Source organism: Geospiza fortis, unplaced genomic scaffold (genome assembly GCF_000277835.1).
Source record: "Geospiza fortis unplaced genomic scaffold, GeoFor_1.0 scaffold66, whole genome shotgun sequence".
Lineage (NCBI taxonomy): Eukaryota > Metazoa > Chordata > Aves > Passeriformes > Thraupidae > Geospiza > Geospiza fortis.
Genome location: NW_005054312.1, coordinates 10,258,125 through 10,279,657, shown reverse-complemented (window position 1 = coordinate 10,279,657; position 21,533 = coordinate 10,258,125). Strand labels below are relative to the sequence as shown.

General features: G+C 39.6%; 1 protein-coding gene across 10 annotated transcripts in view; it reads right to left on the bottom strand.

The window, feature by feature from the left end:
• Nucleotides 1-21,533, bottom strand: part of BRSK2 (BR serine/threonine kinase 2) — a 304,523-nt gene that overhangs the window by 50,479 nt on the left and 232,511 nt on the right. For all 10 annotated transcript variants that reach the window (XM_031055776.1, XM_005419517.2, XM_005419518.2 and 7 more), the window contains exons 7-11: nt 21,259-21,327; nt 18,201-18,347; nt 10,891-10,922; nt 5,350-5,514; nt 4,514-4,611 (exon numbers count right to left, since the gene is read on the bottom strand). In XM_031055776.1, the coding sequence (XP_030911636.1) occupies nt 4,514-4,611; nt 5,350-5,514; nt 10,891-10,922; nt 18,201-18,347; nt 21,259-21,327 (511 nt within the window). The remainder of the gene's footprint in view (nt 1-4,513; nt 4,612-5,349; nt 5,515-10,890; nt 10,923-18,200; nt 18,348-21,258; nt 21,328-21,533) is intronic.

Sequence of the window (21,533 nt, the reverse complement as noted above, 5' to 3'; positions counted from 1 at the left end):
TTTTCCTCCTTCAGAAGCATTACAAATTAAACATGCTTGTCTACCTAAGACAAATCTTTCAATGAGAGCCACACGATACAGCTTTTACTACTATAGTAAATGAAATGCTATACACATTTTATTGTGTAACAATTCTATGAGGTATCAAAGTGCTACTTTAGCTTTGCAGAGTGAAAACTGAGGTATAAGAGATATTTAAAGATATAGAAGAGATATATAAAGATACATAAGAGATATTTAAAGGCAATTCATTCCTAAAGATGTTGACAAACATTTACTGAGGTTCTGAGGAGTACTTAAACTGCTCTGAGAAGAGTCTTTAGATACCAAAATGCATTGCAGAAGGTGACTTGCCAAATCATCCACCTCTTCATGGTGAAGCAGGGAACCAAATACAGACCTGCTGAGACATTTTATAGCTAACACTGCACATAGCATCAAAACAGTATAACTGAGAAAGGCAGAAAAAAATACAGGAGGATTTTCTTTCCTTTGGTTGGGCTATTTCAGTTCCCTGTCTCTATTTATAGACACGTTTTTAATTTTAGTGGGGAGCGACCACTTGTAAAAGAAGGCATCCTTCACCCCTGCTGTTACAAAGAAGCTCACAGTGCCCAGTCCTTAAGGCTTCTTCTTCTGCCAGGATTCCTGTGCAAAACCAGAAATACCACACTTGACAATTCTACTTCTACTGCCTGCTCTTTATTATCCTGCCCTCCTCACACCCACCATGTACTCATTCCTTCTCTCTTTCTAACATCATGTTTTTTAGAACAAGATCTCTTTGAGGCAGAGCTTATCCTTGAAACAATGAGCATAAGCTAAGATGGTTCAATGCAAATGGATTAGTGATAACAACTGACCCCATTACAGTATAACCCAAGTATTCTTTGTGTTAGCAGTAGTAATATTCCACTTAAAAATTAATTCGATAAAAAAAGTGCAGTTGTATCTCACTCCATTTCAAACTCTATCCAGCAATAAAAAGATAGTAGAAAATGGTATAGGCAATGACCTCCAGATAAGAAAAAAAAAGAGTGCATAAAGCTGACAGAAAAACAAAGGGAGATAAACCAAATAAAGCATTCATACTGTGTGACTTCAGCTGCATATGTGTAAGTGGTCAAAAGTAAGCTGGGACAAGGTTTACATATTTCAAACCCCTGCTTCTTCAAGCAAGTTCAAAATATGAGAAAGAATTCATGCTACAGAACAACTGGTGGTTCAGGAATGTATCTACAGCATAGTAACATGCATAACAAGGATGTTCAGAGTGTATATATAACACAAAATGGATACAAGTTTTGTAGTAGGATATCAGACATAAAAAAGCAAAGTAAAATAGCACAGTTCAAAAGAAAGAAAGAAGGAAGATGAAGAAAGCATCAAATGTCAAAAGAATGGTGATGGATAAGCTCAAACAAGAGAAGTCTAACAATAAAGAGAAAAAGTCAAGAAAAATATTTTATGAACAGATATTTTAAAAGTCAATTTGATCCACGAATGTTCAAAACAGGAATGGAAACTCAGCCAAGTGACATTTACAAAAGTGACATGCCATTTTCTTAAAAGCTGGACTTCAAAATACTGCAAAGAAGAAATTTGAAGAAGAATTAGCTAAAAACTTGCATTATAGTCTTTTGTACAGCCATCAGAAAGAGAAAACCTGAGAGAAGGACATTAGCCAGAGGGGCCATGAGGGAATCAACAGAAAATTGAGGAGGAGAAGGGTATCGCTAACAAGCTAAATTATTCTTTTGTATCAGCCCTTGCTGCTTAAGATGCTGGAAGAAATTGATTTCTAATTGATTTTTAAGTTATCAAAGACAGACAATAAGCAAAAAGAGCAGGTGGTGAGATGCACCTATAAATTCAGGAACAACAATTTACAAAAGTTGGATGGAAAATACATCCAAAGCTTGCATTAATGTGGTTGAGCTTCTAATAAAGATATTTGATGCCTATTTAAAATTGACTACAGTCTTACAGTACACATGGCCAAGAGTAGCAAGTATTGTACATACTTTTTAGAAAGGTCTGATTAAGAAATGACAGGGCATCATCAATGTTAAGTCTAAAGATACTAAAGAATTAGTTATATACACATCCTTCCCGCCAAAATGACTTAAGTGGTGTCATACAAAAGCTGTAGAAGATTTTGCATAAGCTCAGGAGTTAAAAATAGGAAAATCTTCAGTATTTGCCCTTCTCTTCTTTAACTCTCTGGACATGGTGAAAAAAAAAATCAAGCCATAGGCCAGTGACAGGGACAGTACTGTGGATTCATTTTCCTTTTATTTCATAGCAGAAAAGCAAAGCCATTCCTAAGGATTTTTACATACGAAGATACAATCATATAGGTAATGATCCTATTATAAATCTGCCTTCTCACAGAAGGTGGGAAATAAAGGTCCACCTTCTGAGTTTGGATGAGGCATCTCTATCTTCTATATCTATTCTGGCCCAATCTTTTGTTCTCTGGTTTATCAAGAAGCTTCACCCCACAAAATCCTTTCTCTCATGGAGACATTAGTTGACATTCATTCTTTTTACTGAGAAGTTTCTCATTCCCATGTTTTTAAGTAAAGAAAAAAGAGCTGCATGTAAAAAATGTGGAAGTGGCCCTTCCTTGGCTCTTGGAAGAAACTTCATACAGCTGAAACAGACAAAGGGACACCAGAAGAAAGGGCAAGCTGTAGCTGGCCATATTTTCACCTGTATCCATTCTTTCTGAGACTTAATATGCCAACAAAGATGAAAAAGCAAAATACTTTCAGATGCTTTTTTTTTTTGGCAAGAGCACAGACAATACATAACTGTCATGAACATGGTTTCTTCAAGCTGCTATTATTAAACTGTTACTTGTTCTCTGCTTTTCTTTGTTTGTGCAAGGCTATTGCTAATGGCTAATGATGAGATATTCATCAGACACATGACTGCTCCTAATTAAACCTTGCCCCATGTTCTCAGAGATACCGCTGGGAACAGAGGACATGGAAACCCCCTGTGGAAGAGGAAATACAACACACAAACACTCAAAGAATAATGCTCAAATGTGTGGGTGAGGCACATAGATACAGTCAGCATTTCCCTGTTAGGAAACATTTTCACTCCTTGCACAAAAAAATACAAGAGTAGACCATAATATTTCAGTTCAAACCATGAAAATACTTTGGCATGTGGAAGAGGTATACGATGCATTTAGGACGTAGCTACATATTCACTTACATGCTGGGTTTGAAGATTCTAGAGTCACCTTGTTTCTTTTCTTATGACAAAAGCATTTCTAAAACAAGATGATGCTGTCCTTACATGGCAGGATAATCTGTTTGAGTCAAAAGCTGATTAGCAGAGTGCTAGATGACAAACTGCACTGAACAAGGGGCTTTTGACCACAGGACCTGCAGCTGGCACAGCTACCCATCTTCATCAGGATCCCTGCTAACATGCTCTCTGTAGCTCCATCCAGGTAGGAGTTTAAAATTGCTGTTTTAACTAAGAACTTTCATCTCTTCTCCTGTAGAAGAGATTTCCCTGCAAAATTATAGGGCCTGGAGCCTGGAACTTGGATAGGTTAATAATTCAATGAAGCATTAACAAATGCTGTGCAATATAGCACTGCCCTGAAAGCTCATGAGATTCCAGGCTTTCCAGTGAAAATAAAGGGCACTTTGCTTCTAGCCTTCAAAGTGCTCAAGTACAATACCTGAAAATCTCCACACTTCTATGTAAAATTCTGTTTCAGATCATTGCTAGAAGTGACTAATCCTTTATTAAACTTGTCCGCACATCAAGAGTCACTTATATAGTTAGCTCCATGGGGAGCAGTTTTCCTGTTGTCTGGATTAGTGGTGATCAGCAGCACCCTAAAAAAACCAATGAATAAATAGGAATAAAGCGGTATCACGAGAACTTTATAAGATATGTAATCTTATTGTGAATTAAGCTTTTAAAATCTTTCTAAGTCTAAAAACATGGGAGTTTGATTTATGTACTATAAAACAGGTAAGTTATACGATTCATACTTTCAGCAGTGCATGTATTCACTTACAGAGAAGAGAATGTGCACATATATAACTGCAGAGGGATGCAGCTACACAGCTTCTTACTAACTGAAGTCCATGAGCAGCCTTTCTGCAACACCACACTCAGACTTGTAATTAGAAAATTCTGCCACTAGATTATACTGCTAAACCTCATCTGCCTGCATAGAGTCAGCCTGTGGGTTCACAGCTCATTTTTTAAGATCCCATTCAAGACCTACTTGGATGTTTCTGCACTGTGAGACAGGCATGTCTTGAAAGACGAAGCCTTCTAGTTTAACCACAGAACAGACCTGCCTGTCCCAGGCTGAGGATTCTCACCAGTGCCGTGTACACCATTTCACTGGGAAGGTAACAGCGATGCTAGGGTTTAGGTTTAAATTAAAATAAAACCAGAATTAAAAAAAGAAAAAAGTGAAGAGGAACTAGTTCAGACAGGTTCATGGTGACTGAGGTCATATCTGCAGTACCTATTTCATTTCTAGGGGGAAGATCCTCATCTTCATGACTAGGATACCTCTCCTTCCGGTCAAGCAGAAGAAAATAAATCATTTTTTCTTGGTTTTCTCTGAAAAAAAGGAAGAAAAAACCCCCATTTACATTTGAAAAGAAAAAAAAAGGTGAACATGTACATAAAACTTTTCATCAAGTAAACAGTCACAGTGATTCTAGATGAGCTGGAAGTGGTCATGTACATGACAGTTAGATACACAACCCACAAAGCTTTTCAGACCCTTGCTGTCTCCAACAAGCAGCTAGTGAGGAAAGGAAATAAGATTCCCATGTTCCACACACAGAACAGAGGCACAGACAGTCAAGGTTATGTGTCCCCAGGAAGTCCAAACCAAGAGTGGCAGCCACACAGGTCTCCTGAGGCTCTAAGTGCTCTTTCTACCACCTGTCCCTCTTAACACCTCAGGAGATACACCAGCTCTTAGGCATAGGTTTGAAATAAATAAAAATTTGGCAACAAAGGCATATCCAACACAAACACCAGCAATGATACCTCCCCAGGTGGACTGCACAGCCCATGTTTTCATGAAGTGATCTGGCCTGGCAGCTGGGGAAGAAATAGCACAGTGGCTCCATTGCTGGTCAGGCTGTGAGCTTCTGACCCGTGGAGCAAGAAAGGCTCAGTGCTTGCTCCCATCACCTCACCAGCAAATGAACAGCCAGAGGATGAGAAGTTCTTACCAGTCACTCAGAGAGAGAGACATCAGTTAAAGTGCTCTCTACCTCTCCCCAGGTTCATAAGCATCCCAGCCCCTGGACACCCAACTGATATGAAGACTGAGCAAGTGCTTACTCTTCCGACAACAAGTCCTGTAAGAGTTTATTTCGGTCACGGAAGCAGCCTAATGAGTGCATGCTATCTAACACGTCTGGATCAATATCCTCCAAGGAAGGCAGAGAACGAATCTGCACCTTTCGAGGGATTGGTTGCTCTGGTTCTGGCTCATTCTTACCCCCTCTGCAGAGGAAAGAAGATGAGAGAGAGAAAGGGGGAGGGAAAGGAGAGAAAAGAAACATGAGTCACAAATGAACCCATACTCTGAAACACAGCCTGCAGCAACAGATGGAAACAGCTTGCTAAATTCCCACTGAGAGACCAGAGCTTCCAACCAGACAGATATTATTCTCATAAGAAACTGTCACGAAGGCTAAGACTGACCAGCAGGTTGTGGATTTAGGTCTTTAATGAGAAATGTCTGTGTTCAGCCAGCACAGCAATAGGAACTTCACTTACCAGTGCCCTTGTAATAGAAGCAGCTGTTCAGCATCCTAATGCCAAACATTTATAAAACACTACATGTTTTCAGAGATTTTGTCTCATCAGCTGGCCAGACCTCAGACTATCAGGCTGAAAAGTACAAGCTGAATGATTCCCATTTGAAGAAGGAGCTCTGAACAAACCATCACTCTTTTTCACCAATTCTGATTACAACCGGCACTGCAGCAGTTTCTTTCGTTAACACTTCCAATGTGATTAAGAGACCGCATGCTCAGGCTCCCACTTGACACACTTTAAAGGGCTCAGGGGAAAACCATGCTGCTTAATTACACACCCAAACATGACAATCTCTGCTTCTCTTAAGACATGCAAATTTGAAAATTTTGGCTCAAGTGCGATGCCTGAGGTCAGTGGCAGACCTCAGAACGCACCATTAGCAGCAGAACATATTACTCTTTCAAATGTAGTTAACACAGGCTTTCTGCACAATTATCTCATCCCATTCACTAGGCTCAGGAAATATTGATTATTCATTGCAATTAAAGGCCATGACTGCAAGAAACAGGTCAAGGTGTCAGGGTATATCTAACTGACTAATGATATGTATTGCAGACATCCTGAATATCCTTTGATTTTATTTTGGAAGGCAGTGAGCAATTAATGTAAACTCTATCCACTCAAAGAGGTGGGTTTGGTGGTGGTGTCAGTGTTTTGGTTGGAGAAATTGTCTACTCTGAACCTCTGCTATTTCTCAATGGCTGCTTCATGCGATGTTGAAGTTTCCCTGCTCCGTGAGTGGGATCCTCCCTTTCCTTTATGTGGTGCAAATGTGTGACTGTTGGGTCCAAGCTCCCAGCACGGACAACAGCAATCAGGAATATTTCAACTGTCACCATTTGCTGTTTACAGGGGCTGTGTTTGGACTAGAAGAGATCCTTCTTTTTGATGCTGGAAGAAATAAGATGGCCACAACTTGTGAATTTGCTCCCACAGTTTAAAATGTTCCTGACTTAATGTAAGCTATCCAAGTACCTACACAGAAAAAGGAGTTCCAATCCAAATGTCCTTAGTTTTTCTTGTGTAAGTTAGAAATCAGCTCTGGTAAGTTCATATATATGAGCCCAAGGTCTCAGTCAGTGCACCACAAAGAGAGACCATACACCTTAAAAAGAGCCAATGCAGATTATCTCCTCCAAGGTAAGAAGGCAATACTAAGTCAATGTATCCAGAACAGGACAGTCACATCCTGGGACAATCACAGGAAATTGTTGAGTGCTACTTGCAATTCATTTTTAAGCAAGTTGAAATGCAGTGGTGAGGCATCTGCTCTGTTTGTGGGACATCACTTGCAAAAAGATTCCTCAGAAATGTTCATTTTATCTTCTTCTGAAGCAGTGAAAATGTGCTCAGCCCTACCTGGATGTCATGGAGTCAGACTCTGGTGTTCATTACATGGGTCATGACAACATGGGTCAGATCTCACTTCTCTTACAAGGAGCACTAACACATACCCTTTCAGTTTTATTCAGTTTAGGGGACTGTAAGTAAACACAGAGGACATAAAATCTGCTGCTACTTGGGATTTGTTCTTGTGTGTTAAACCACTAAAACACAGCTTCTGATGGCCCCTTTGAGTCTTGCAGAAGTGAGACTCTGCAATGCCACCATGGTCCTGAATCTAAGGGCTAAACTCAAAAATCCTTGTTCAACTAAAGAAACATCTTATTCCTTCCGAGAGGTCACTACTGCTACCTCTTAGAATTAAGATCTAGCTCTCAGAAGGTAATAAGCAATGATTAGTTCATAACCTTGCACTATTAAATCCAGTGATGAGCTTGTCATTAAAATAAATTCTTGCAGGATAGACCTTTGAACAGCAGCTGAGTAGTTTTGCTTGTTAATGATCTACAGTTCACTTCTGAAAAGTATTGACTTAATTAATCATTCGTGTTACAAGCAGATGTCCTTAAGGTAATTAAAAGAGATTAAAAAGAATTATTGTCTTTGAAAATTTCCAGGAAACCTGGGTTTCCCACTAGCTGCCCTTGTCTGACAGAATCTACAATTTTCTTTAGTATCACCCAGCACAGGAGCCATTTCTAGAGAGCACAGCTTGCCATCCTCCCTGCACTCCAGGGCAGCATTTCCTTATGCCCTGCACCTGGTCAGCCTCAGACACAGTCAGGAATTTTCACACCGCCTCATCAGGTACAAGTAAAATCTGCAAAGAGGTGTCTTGTCATTTGGCAGCGCAATTCAGAGCTTCAGGAAACAAAAATCACCGGGTCTGGGCTGTGATTGGCATGACTGCAATGCCTGTTCCATTCTCAGTCTAGCAGAGTGACAAATTTGTTGCATTGCAGCCCACACAGACATCAAACAATGTCACACAGTGACTACTGCAAATCACATATATTTTTTTAAAGGCCCACATGAATGTAATTGCTGCTTTAAAACCCACCCTCTTTTGTGAGGATTGGTGGATACAATGGCTGTGATTCCTGATCAGGGTGGACTTTTTCAGTCTCTCCATGAAATATTCTCTCATGAATCTCACTGAGACGCCCATTTGCTTCAGTGCAAAGCAAAGCAGAACCAGTACCTTTATTCTTTTTCTTGATTTAGCAAGTTGGTACCTTCAAAATTAAGGCAATAACTCAATGTTACAGGAGTGGGTATTTACCATAATAGGTAATTTTATTTGCCCTCTTACTTTATTAAAAAATGTGAAAATAACTCTGTTTATTTTCTGGTTTATGATAACCTGCATTTGAGGTAAAAATAAATTATTTCAATTAAAAAGGCTTGAGAAATCTCACTGAATTAATTTGGGTGGGAGAGCAAGGACTGGAGGTTGCTGATGAAAGGTTTCACTCAGGTTTCTTTCTTCCTTTTTTAGGCTTGTGAATCACGATTTCAACTTTCAAGACCTCTTTCTCTGCCTGCCTAAATCTGCAATTAAATATTTTCTTCAGTTTTATAGTAGCCTCAATATTTATTTGAAGAATTAAATGAAACTGCTTTGATGTTCTGAGTACAACTTTCAGGTCAGTAACCTATAGATGACAAAGGATGAAGATTTTACATAGAATAGTAGGTAAAATAAAGAAAAAAAATTAAGAGGTGAGCAAAACAGCCATAGGATAAAATACTACACCCCCTTCCCTGTCAGCATAAGTATTTCCAGGCAAAATAAATGCAAAGAGGTTGTAAAACATTACCAGATGAAAGCAGTTGAGTTTTGGAGGCGGCAAGGTTATTCACTGACTAAAATTAGCCACAGGATGTTAACCTTCTGAGGTCAACCCATGGCCAGTACAGAGAAAATGAGAAAGAGACTCATTAAAAAAGCTATTTTGAGCAGAAACTTCTTTTTAGGCAATCTGAAGAGACATCTGGAAGAGCCTTTCTGCACTGACTACCCTGGGAATCCAGAGGAGACTTGCTTTTGCAAAACTCAGTTTCTACTTCTGAAAACAGCCTCAGATGCAGTTTACTGTGTCAATTATCAAAGAGTCTGACCTTCATTGAGAAGTCCATGAAAGTGTTCAAATGTTTATGTCTCCAAAGGAAAAAAATCTTCAAATTCTAAATATAGACTAAAGTAATGCACACCTGCGCAATTGCGTATGTGAGCCTGGGACAACAGTCCTTCAACAAGTGAAAAGTTCCAGCAAAAATCTTGAGGAGGATAAAAATAAGAATATACATGATCAATGACTTTTCCTTTTATTTCCTATTCCAGTTCTGATAAAAGCCTGGAGAGTGTCAGCTGATTTCACTCCATGAAGAAACAGAGGGGAATTATGTGTCCAATCTGATGTAAACAGCATTTACTTCTGCAATTGCTAGCAAGACCTTATAGCAGGGATTTTAGAGATTACAATTAGAGATTTCCCCACTCAATTTGTTCTATATTTACCCATGAGAGTTAAAAAAAAAAGTATGTGTAGGAAAGCTCCAGTACTTTGGTTTAAAAAGGTGCCATGTCTGGTAACTGAAGAGAACATGGAAAAGCCATAGGCAGAGTGCTGCCACTATTTCAGGTAAACTAAGTTTTTTCTTAGTTCCAATTTTATTCTTAGCTATTCAACAAAATGTTGAACCCCCTCAGGTCCTACTGAAGTCATATAAATCCAGAGGTGAACATGGCCCATAAAATAGAATTAGAGAAAACAAAACAAATAAAGAAAAAGTGGTGTTTTTTTTCATGGTGACAGGCTTATATATCAGTTCACATCGTCCTTTAGTACTTCTCAAGAGTAATGACAGGATTATGAAGGTAGGACTTCCCTTATCACCCACCTGGGAAATGTATCCAAGCATAATTTCCTTGTTTATTATGTGAAGTATTCTCCTTAATTTGATTAGGATATCATAGTAGAAAAAGTTTATTTACTTAGGCTTCTTGAAATACTACTAAGGCTACACAAAGAGCAAGGTCACTTTTAAAAGCCATCAATCTTCCTTACACCCAAACCACCAGACAAGTAAGTACTTTTTTCACAGACCTCCTGTTTCACTGTCAGGACTGCTGTTTTTAATCAAGTCACAGAAGTACTCACATCAACAGGTTACAAGGTCAGAAACAGCCTCATAGCTTGCTATGAAAAAGGAGTGGGATTATGAGAAAGGGAAGCTCTTGCTCACAGGTGCTTACTTATCAATATAATCATTTTTGTCTCTACTTCAGAGAAAAGCCAAGATGCCAAGAAGGAACAAATGAAAGCTTTCTTGTCAAGAAGGTATTACAAGGGATTGTCTGTAGCACTTGGATGGCAAACTAAATATAGTTGCTAGGCGGGTATTTTTTTGCTGATCACCTGCAGGTATCTCTTTAACACAGCAAGTTGCTGGACTGTCTTATTTCAAACAGCTGTTAGTCATTGTACAAAACATGTTCCTGAATTGGTACATATAAATGCAATTATATGAGTAGGAAAGGGTAGAAAAATAAAAAATCAGATGTTTTTCAGTTCTCTGCCTCTTTTTCTCACGTATGTGAAACCTGCTTTCAAACTCCAGTCTCACTCTTCTAGTGGTCTCTTCACAGAACAGTAGAATACCAGAATCAACAATAAATGTATGCAAAAATTTTTTTTAAAAGTTACTTACATATACCATATGTGTTTCTGAATATGTTCTAGCTGTAAAGGAAAAGAAAACAAGGAATTAGTGCTGTAAATAGAAAAGGCAACTCTACAAGTCATCCTTATTCAAGGCTTATTCAAGTAAATCCAAAATTTCAGAGATGGACATATGCATACAACAGAAACTTTATGCTGCATAAAGAGCTACTCATCCTACTGGAATAAATACCCATCCCACTGGAAATGGCACTGTAATTCCAGACATAATTCATCAGTCAGGAGCAAATCCCAGGCAAATGCTAAGTGCAAAGCTTCACAGGTAACTGTTTTGGAAATTCAAGCTTTTCCCTTCCCAAGTCCTTCCCTCTGTAATCTAACTGCTCCTTTTTGTATGTGCATAATAGCTGATCCTTTATCCTTAAATTGCATTTCTAGTTTTGTTTTGGAGGAAAAGAAAGAGGAAGAAAGAAGAAAATAGGTTCAAACAGATAATAAACAAAATAATTTGTGCATCTGTGGTGTGACCTTCCTGGATACAGGACGCATTCTAGATTGGCTTCACATTTATCATCAAAATCTAAGGACCAACCAGAATAAGGTTCTATGCAATTTACTAATTCTGCACCTGAACATGAGACCACGAATTTGTTTTACTTCCCTCTTTCCTGTTCTAGACATGAGAATTTCACTATGCAATGAAGGACTGATTAAAGCTGAAAGTAGCCATGACCACCTATGGAAGGCAGATTCCACCAACATTACAATGATATCTTTTCCCACAACCACAGGAGAAGAAGGCAGTATGATTTCTCCAAGAGAAACCCTTAACAGCAGAGAGAACAGAAGGTTCATATGACATACTTTCAGCAAAACCTTCCAAATATGTTTTGTTTTAATCATCACAGCAGAAAATAACTTTTCTTAGATGTCCAGGGGTTATTTTTTATGTGGGCAATGTTTTTTATATTCATCAGTGTGCAGCACCTTTGTAGGTGCAGAACAAAATGCATACGCACTGCATATGGGCTCACATTTGTGCAACTTTCAGGGGAAAGACAGGAGAGAGCTGGAAGAAAACTCCTATGAGAGGAAATCTCAGACCCATTACAATGGTGAGGAAGAATGGCGACAGCTGTCCTGCTCTTATTACATTCCACTTCCACAATAATTAGAATCAGAGAGAAAAAGAAATAAAAAGAAAATAAAAAATAAGGAACAGGCAAACAACAAAATCTCAAAGATACAAAGTGTTTGCCACAGAGAGCAAGGAATCAGAGACCTTTGTGCTGTGGAACAGCTCCGTGTCTGGGAAACCAGTAAGACATGAGTTTGGCTATATATGAGATCATTTTTTAAAGTGAGTCGGAGCTTTTCCTGAAAACAAAGAAACAATGGAATGCAGCCTAGAAAAGCATGACAGGAGGCTGGAGGGAACAGTGTGGGACACAAACAGCCTCCTGTAAACCCCAGACTGCATCAACACTGCAACCACAGGTGCAGCTGGCACTCACATATCTGTCTTCTAAGCAGCACCAATGCCCCCAGCACACACTTCCAGCGGCCCAGGCAGACTGGCACAGCTTCCAGCCATGGCATCAGCCTGCCACAGTAACTCCCCTTCATCACAATTCCTTTGCATTAGGCAGTCCTCTAACCCCTGCACTCTTAGGAGCAAGGCGGAGAATTCCTGACACACTGTCATCGCCCGTTGAGATGAAGATATGATTTGGGAGTTCCCCCAACAGCCTGGAGACACAGCCCTCTTCCTTCTGGTTCTGCGCAAGCTGAGGTTCAATCACAGAACATAAGGAGAGCCTATTTTGTACAGCTTCCATGGGGCAGGATTTTAGAATTATTTCTTAACAGATGTATAGTTCTGTGAGGATCTGCTAAGGGGTGAACTGTGCCTCCTGTGCTGGTAAAACCACATCTACTCATTATTTCCCATAAACCACATGGAGGGTTAGAGAGATTAATGATTTCAGACAAGATGCAGATGATACAGCTATGCAATGTCCAAGTCTCTTTCATGCTTGCTTCTCTTGCTGCATTTTTTGTCTCCGTGGGACACTGTGCTTCTGTGTGCCTGTGATATGCAGAAATGCCATGGCAAAGCAGACAACAGCACTTCAATTTCTGAGCTAGAGAGGGGAAAGAAAAGAGGGTCACCAGTCCATGTCTTAGTCACAGAGCCTCTGGGTTCCTTCAGAGAAGATGTCAAATGACTACTGCTTGCCCCTGCTGATCAACCTCCTTCAAACTAATCAACACACAGCATTTTTCTGAAAGAGTTGCCCCATGGCACCTTGATACACATCTGAAGGTGTATGATAACTCTCATGGCTGCTGTTTACCCACACATCTGCCATTCAATCCACATCAAAACCACTACTGAAATATGCTGGGATATCCCAGATATGAAAAGTATCCTACAAACCGATTTCCCATGCTGATTCAAATGTAATTGCATTGAAATGTTATTAGACGTGTGCTTGCTGCTGCCAACATCTTCAGTACTGTTTTAAAGGTAATTAATTAATGCTTTGTTGCTTTTTGTCTGCATTAAAGTGACAGGAGGGTTATGGGAGGGCGATTGGTTTTGACAAGGAGAAGTCTGTACACTTTCTACTGTGCAGTGCAGGGGAGGGAGATACACAGTGGGAGCTAATCTCACTCCTGCCTTCATTTAAACACAATGTTTAAATGCGTTTAAGTGACGAAGGCATTTAACAACCTTTCCCAGAGGGTTTTTCTTGCTGTTTGCACATGAGTTTGCCAAGTTTAATACCATTTTATGGAAGTTGTAAAAATGCTGTTTCCTAATGTCTCCTAGTCACTGCAGGCAACTGTCTCATGACATCATCTCTGAAATAACAAAACATGCTCAGATCCACTGCACATGCACAGTCAGAAATTTCTGCAGGCTAAGATGCTGTTATGGAAGGAGAGGGAGAATTCCTTTGTCATGGTTTTACGTAAAAATACTTCCAAATACTAAACCTGTACACTGAAGAAGCATCGAGGAGCCTCTCTCACAGATGACAGACCCACTGTGATACAGAGCTGCACAAGCTCATCAGTAAAAGAGGTCTCCTCCCACAAAGAGCTTACGTCTGAATTCTAAGGCAGGGAACAACAGATGGAGACAGACAGGCAGATGGAAAACAAGGCAGCGCTGTCTACATCCTCGGCACTGATCTCAGCAGAGAACTTGCCAAGCTAAAAAGTTCTGCCCTGAAGAAAAATTTTCTCAAAGTCTGTGGATATAGATGAGGGCTTCTGAACTTAAAATCATGTCAAATTTCAAACTTCCCTGTCCGGAAGGAGACCAGCCTCAAACCCATCTGTGCACCCACACCTCAAATGAATCTTCTTCATCCAGAAGATCCCCTAGTCTGAGCTTTAAACCTACTGTGTAATGTCAAGACACAAAAACCCCGTGGCTTTTCTTGGCGACAGGGTTCAGGCTGGCAGTCCAAACAGCACTGGTAAAACCAGTATCCATTTCAGCAGCAGCAGCTGTACTAAAGCAGCCTCCAGGGACCATGACAAGGGCAAGTATCACTGTCCTATGTCCATGGGGCATGAACAGGCCCTTGGCAGCCTAAATGCATCAATTGGTCGATTGCCTCCATTCTATAGGTTGTAAACTGAGAAAATTTATATTATGGAATAGGCACCTTACCATAAGACCTTCTACAGAAATGAATCAGGTGAGTTTTCCCTTCTTCATTTCTTAATATTCTTTAGATTCTGCATAGCATCATTAGCATCAGATCCGAGAAAACACAACATCAGAAAGCAGAGAGGAGATTCTGAAAGTACGTGCAATTCAAGGAAATTTTAGGTAATATTCAGGGATAGGTATTTCCACCTGTGTGTACACTCAACATAGAAAACAAGTCATTCTACTCTAGTATAAGATGTCAACGCTAGAACAGTAGCAGCTTTATTGGAATAGCTTATTCTGCAATATCTGCTCGGATCCACCTTGCTCTAGAAAAAAAATTTCAATAGTGCTAATCCATCTTTAAAAGAAAAGTGCCTCTGCCCTTTGTCTTTCTGGAGAAGAAAATATTGGCTGAGAGTGCAACTGGTTTCTACCACAAGAGATGAAATTGTCTGCTGTAGCAATGCTGAATCATTTGAAGAGCACATAACTAAAAGAAACCTCATCCTGCAGTACTTTAGGCACCCAGAGCACACCTCCCTTAAGCCTTCTCAAACTTTATTACTACTTCACTTTTCCCTCCTGACACTATTCCTACTAGAAGGCTGTCCCAGAACCCCACAGATATGCCTAAAATTCTCCTTGCTTCTAGCCCACTTTCCTTTAAGGCCTTTTGACATATCTTTGGTTTTGTGCCAGTATCTTCCTTTACCTTAAATAATCCTTCTCTCCCTAGTAATTACCTCTAATGAATATGCAGATGACCAGTACAACCTTTCTTAGACATTATCTGTGTACATTAACTGAAGCTCTTTTAGGCCATGCTATTCAGGCAGACTCTTTCAAATGCTGATCATCTTACTATTCATTCTTTGTTTGACTTCACCTTTCATAAATATGGGTGGTCAGAAATACCATCACCAGGAGCTAGGATCAGCTTTTAATGAAAAATTTATATTTAATGAAAGAAAAACACAAATTCTTTTATTTCACAGCATGTTTAGTAAAACAGGCCCAGTAAATGAGAGTGGTCAAGGATGTCCCTTTAAACATATTTGAGGCTACGTAACACCTGGTGAGTGTGAACAATATTCTCCTAAGAAATAATAAAGTCTTGTTCCCACAAATGAATCATATCCAAAGAAAGGTAATGCCTGCTTCTTAAGGCTGGAAAGGGCCAGCAACAATAATTCTGAGTACCCTCCCCTCCATTAATCTTCTCAAGCTCCAACACTGAAACAAATGATGACAGTTAAACGTGAATGCTGGTTCTGTTTTTGTTGATCATTTTAACAGATGGACTGGGGAAGGTGTGGGTGTGCTGTGAAATGGCAATTACTGCAGGGAGGGAAATGCAGTTGGATGAAAAGAGACACAAATCACAAAAAAGAGGAACAAAGCAGAGAGGGGAAGTGAAAAATGAAAGAAAAAAATTTTAGTTACCTTACATTTCACTATATTTTTCTGCTGAATTCACTAGTGAGCAAATGATCAGTAATGGTAACAGCTACATCTGTGCTTATTGTACCCAAGCTGCAATTTTGCTCACATCTTTGTATAAATATCAAATTGATTCAAGTGAGATATTTTCTAGGAATAGAGGCTTCCAAATAAACCCATGTTTATACTCTTTTTCATAGGACAAAGCTAAAATAGAATTCAGCTGTCTCCTCAGAATGAACTCTACATTCCCAGCTCCTGTGCAGTAAACAAAGAGCTCCCTTCTGCCTGGCAGTCAAAGCAAACAGCTCACTAACAGCACAGGAGTGTGACAGCAGCAGGGACAGCAAAACCACAGACCCTCAAATAATGAAAAAAAGACTGCAGCTAATAACAAAGCACCAACCTTTCTTCCTCCCAGCTCTGAGCTCTTTAATATGTATTATTTCAAATTCTTATTCATAATTCAATGGTTAGTGTGTGCCAATAACTACCTGATCTGGGTTTTTTTTTTTCCCTCCCTAAGGAAGAGGTTAATTTTGATCAAGAAAGGGAGGGGGATGAGTGTCACTCTGAGACCTTGAATTACCTCAACTGCTTTCTCTCCTATGCATGTACATTCCCAGCTGTATTGCACAACTCAAATGATTTAGGATCTGTCTCTGCCCTGTGGAAAAATTCAGAACAATCTGAAGAAGGATCTAGCACTTGATGACCTGCTCCCTAACATACTCTGACCATCGGCACTTTTTTGAGGAAAAAACCCCAACAAAACAAGAGAGAAGCTGGTATGTTTACATCATGGAAAGGAAGCTAAGCTTGAGAGGGACTTTGTGATTTTCTTGGCCATGAAGAACAGCTGTCTCATCTCTCAGGATATTGCTCTAACCTCTGCAGTGTTCTTTCTGTGAATATACTTGTGAAAATGTTATTTCTTTCTTTAAAAATCTGTTTAAAAAAGGTCTTTTAAGGTGCCATTTTTTTTCCAATCAGTGCTATTTATGTTCTGCAAAATGTGATGGCTACTGGGTTTGCAAAATACTAGAAATAACATTAACTTTTCCCCTATGCCACCAAATAGAGCATGACCTGGACTGGTAATAAATGAAAGAAAAACCCAGATGTCAGGTCCTATTGTAGGGAGTTGTGAAGGGAGTTTCAGTTAACTTCTTAGCAGAGAGGTGTCTGCATCCCAAGAGCATGGTCACAGCTGGCACAGACTGATGCTGTTGTTACCAATCTCAGCAGAGAGGCCAACCAGTGATCTGAGAGTTTATTTATAAATATTTTAGCAGACTGAAGAACCAGGAGGAGTTTTAAATTTACATTTCTTTATACATACTCCCACTCAGAATCTGTGAGCTTAGTAAATCTGTATAAAATCATCACCAAGGCCTGACAATAGGATTTACAGGGGCAATCTACCCATAAAGGCATACGCCTCCACTGACAAGCAGGCAATCTTACTTTCCAAAATTATTTTAATTGCCAATGTTTTTTAATTCCCTAAAACATTAACACAACGTTAGTAAAGGATACAATCACTACACAGTCCTTACTCTTGCAGGGTCTCTGTTGTAGTGATGGGATGTACCCTAGCTGCAGACTCAGAGCTGAATGCCAGGAGCTCAACACTGTGGGACAAACAGTGCTCAGGACCACAGGGCACAGGATGAAAGAGCAGACTGGCAGACACTTGCTCTGAAGGCTGCTAAAGGATAATGCAGAGCAAATGCAGGATAGAGTGCAATGCAGCTTATGTGGCCTGAAGTGAGAAGCCAACACTTCTGTCAGAAATGTAAGAAAATCACACTCTGTTTAATGGCAAAGCTTCAAATACTAGTCCTAACATCTGTGACCTTCAAATACTTACACCATGCCCCCAGCAAACTGCTGTATCAGAGAGAAGAAACTGACAACTCAGGTGGACTCCAAAAGGTGTGAATGGGCTGGTAGTTCTGTGATGAGCTATGAGGGATATCTCCTAAATGCCCAGTGTTACATATGGAAGGGAATCAGGAGGCTACAGAAAAAACACAAAGGTAATCTGTCCTTATGACTCAAAAGAGATGGTAACTAACTTCTTCCCAAAGACTCCACCAACTCCACTCCTTTGCTCAGGAGGAAACACATAGGAATGCCATCAGATCACCAAGTTACTGTAGCTGCTCAACCATTCCTGCAACAAAGTAAGAAATGAAGCCTTGTTCACAAAGCCTCCTTACCGTGAGACGTTTCGAGGCATCCACTTCAATCATCCCCCGCAAAAGATTCTGACAGTCAGGGGGGATAAAATGGGGCATGTGGAACACTCCACGCTTCACCTTCTCCAGCAGTTGCCGCAAGTTGTCGTCATCGAAAGGCAGGGCACCCTGCAGGGATGGGACAGAGCAGTCAATGGGAGAGAACTGGAGATGGCCAAAGCAGAAAAGCCAGGATAAGCAGGTGAGAGAATGGAAAAGAGGAAGTCAGCTCATAATATATTATTATGAGTAAAAAAACTTTTTATCCACTGAAAAGACAAAATTTCTTAGTGCTGCTGTATTTCCTCTAACACAGGAGACAAAACTGAGGACATTGTTCTTTTTATTAGACCTTTAATTAGAAAATGACTACCAGTATAAAGTAAAATATAAAATATGAAATTGCCTTTCCAGGCAAATTCACCAAAGATGCGTGGATTCACTTAAATTCTATTCAAGCTTTTGATCTGCTGGTATTCCTCCTGGGCATACTTTCACAGCAGCAATGTTTATCGTCTCCTTATTTTTAATCTTCCTGAGACACATTTATTGCAGACATTGAAAAGGAGGTGAACAGCTTTTGAGAGACTTCCAGTAAAGAACATGCTCTTTCTGATGGAGCATTAAAATGACACAGCTGAAAGAAACCCCAACCAACATTAGCCTTTGGAAGCAGCAGACATTCCACCTGTTTAATATACTCCATCCAGTTCCCATGCTGTGGTCAGGTCATCAGTTCCTATTGCTTCCCTACTGTAGCTCACTTACATGAATGGCTTGAAGTTTTTTTAGCTGAAACTACATTTTGAATAGATCATCAGCTTGCCACAAAAAGCAGTAAAAAGACCTATCCTTGCTGCAAGGACAAAAAGGAAAAAGAGAAGTTGAAATCTTTAGGATAACTCTACTGACTGCAGCTGATACCCTTTTATAGCAAGTCTGCACCTTCCTAGATATTCTCACTTCCTTCTTTCACTGCCTAATTCTAGTAGGTGCTGAGCTTCCTTGATTTCCAGGATGGTTTGTGGGAAGCTGCAAGTTGTCAGCTGCTGTGATAATGACGTTTTAAGTTGCCAGCTCTGGCACTGCTCTTACTACAGTGAGTAGCGCATCTGTATAAGCAATCCTGCGTCTATGATTTAGGGAGAACAACAGCTCCATTTACAGCAGCCTCAGGAAGCCACCTGATGGCAGCCACGACTGGGCACTGCTTACTGGTGTTTGTTCATTCCAGAGGCCTTGAAGGCAGAGCCTCTCCCTGACTTCTGTAACCAACCTCCAGAGCTACCTGCACTTTTCCTATCCATTCCAGACTTAAAGGAAAATCAATTCTGATAGTTCAGTACTTTGGCTAATGCAATTTAAGCCCTGATGAAGTCAAAAAGGACGCTGTGTGGCATTTCCTGAAGGTAACAACTACATCTCCTTTATTACTACCATCTGCTATCATATCTTGATAGTTTTTGCAGGGTTTGTCCTGACATAATTAACTGGCGAGCTCTGCACTTTCCATCAATAATAGACTTATTTCAATAATTCTTCAGGCTCATGTGTGTATGTAGGAACAGATGAAGATGCAGAAACAGACACCCAAGCTTGACAGAGAATCCCCCTGAAAATGAAAAGCCTGCTCGACAAATCTGAACCATCTTGACACATTCTCTCTTCTGTTCTTACGAATTCAAGAAGTTATATTAAGAGCTCATTATACACTTCTATTTTATCAGCTATGAAAGTAACTGCTCAGTAAGAGATAACCAGGTGCTACCTAGTGTGACAGTTAAAATTCTTCCAATGCAACATCAAGATAAAAAAATTAAAATTCCAAAAATGTCAGTGAATTGTAATGACTAAAAAGAAAAAAAGGAGTAAGATTGGTTAAGGGGAATTAAAGCGTCATACTGAAATTACTTTAAGGTATTCTGATTTGAACAATTAAAAAAGAATCAGCATATCCTCCGATACAAAAAACCTCTAAAATTTAAAAGTATTTAAACAAAAATAATATCCAGAATTTATCTCATTTTACACTGTACAAGTGCTTTTTCCAAAATAAAACGTTTAAGTGAAGCAATTAGGTTTACTGATAAATGTACAAAAATATCATAATTTTACTTCAGGCTTGTTACTTTTATAATTATAGATGATCAGATGAACTATTACAGATATAAAGCACTTAACATTCAAATAAAACCTATATTCATATAGAGTATTTTACCTGCACATGGTTTATGCTTGTATTAACATAAACTATATTTTCCTACATTATACTGTGGAAATCGGTAACAAATGCCGAGCCTATCTGCCTTCAGCTGGACACCCATTTGCTGGATGTTTAGGAGTGTTATAATAGAACTTCATTTCAGAATAAATTCCACAGAGAATTGAAATTCTGATCAAAAGAAGGGTAAGTTAGACGATGGCATATTTTGAACACTTAAAGTATTACCAAGCCAGATGGAAACTAATTTAAACTTTGTACTACTGGCTCAGTTTTATATTCCCATGTGTACCGAATTAAAATGTAGCTCACTGCTTGCATGAAACAAAGATGAGGTTCTCAAGTCCTTCCTTGAAAAAATACTGCAGTTAATGTATGCATATACCTGCTGAAGCACATATATACATACAGCAGAATAAAGTGAACACATCCCAAACCCAGCCATATCTTGATCCCATGAAGGACGACTTTTGACACTCTCTGTATCCTGGAGTTGTAACCCTACACATCCTTACCCATCAAAAAATGTGGTGCAACATCACAAAACAACAAAGAGCATTTACAGAGACAAGTTTTTTGATGCCTGTCTATGTTCTCCTGTGCAGGGCAACAGTGTTTCAAAGAAGCAGTGAAATATTCCACATGCTTGTCCTTTGGGGCTGATGTAGAAATAAGAGGAAAGGATGCCACTGAGAGATACAAAAATAGAGGACTAAAAAAACCATCCATACATGATGTCAATAGAATTGCTATTAAATACAGCAGTACTTTCAGATTCTTATTTTCTTTTTAAAGGCTACTGCAAGGAAGATGACTCACCACTAGCAACGCAAACAAAATGACTCCGCAGCTCCAGACGTCTGCTTTCCTTCCATCATATTTTTCTCCCTGTGCAGCAAAGACACAGAGGTTCAAAAGACCAATCACTAGCAAATGAATTACTTATCCTTGACGAATGAGAGAGGGGGAATGGGAAACCCCACGTTTCAGTTCAGCTACCTGCTTCCCAAGTTGGCCTTCCCAACTAGGAGGAAGCCACTACACAGCCGGCTAAATGAATTTTTGTGAACATCAGCTTGTAGTCTTATCTGGGA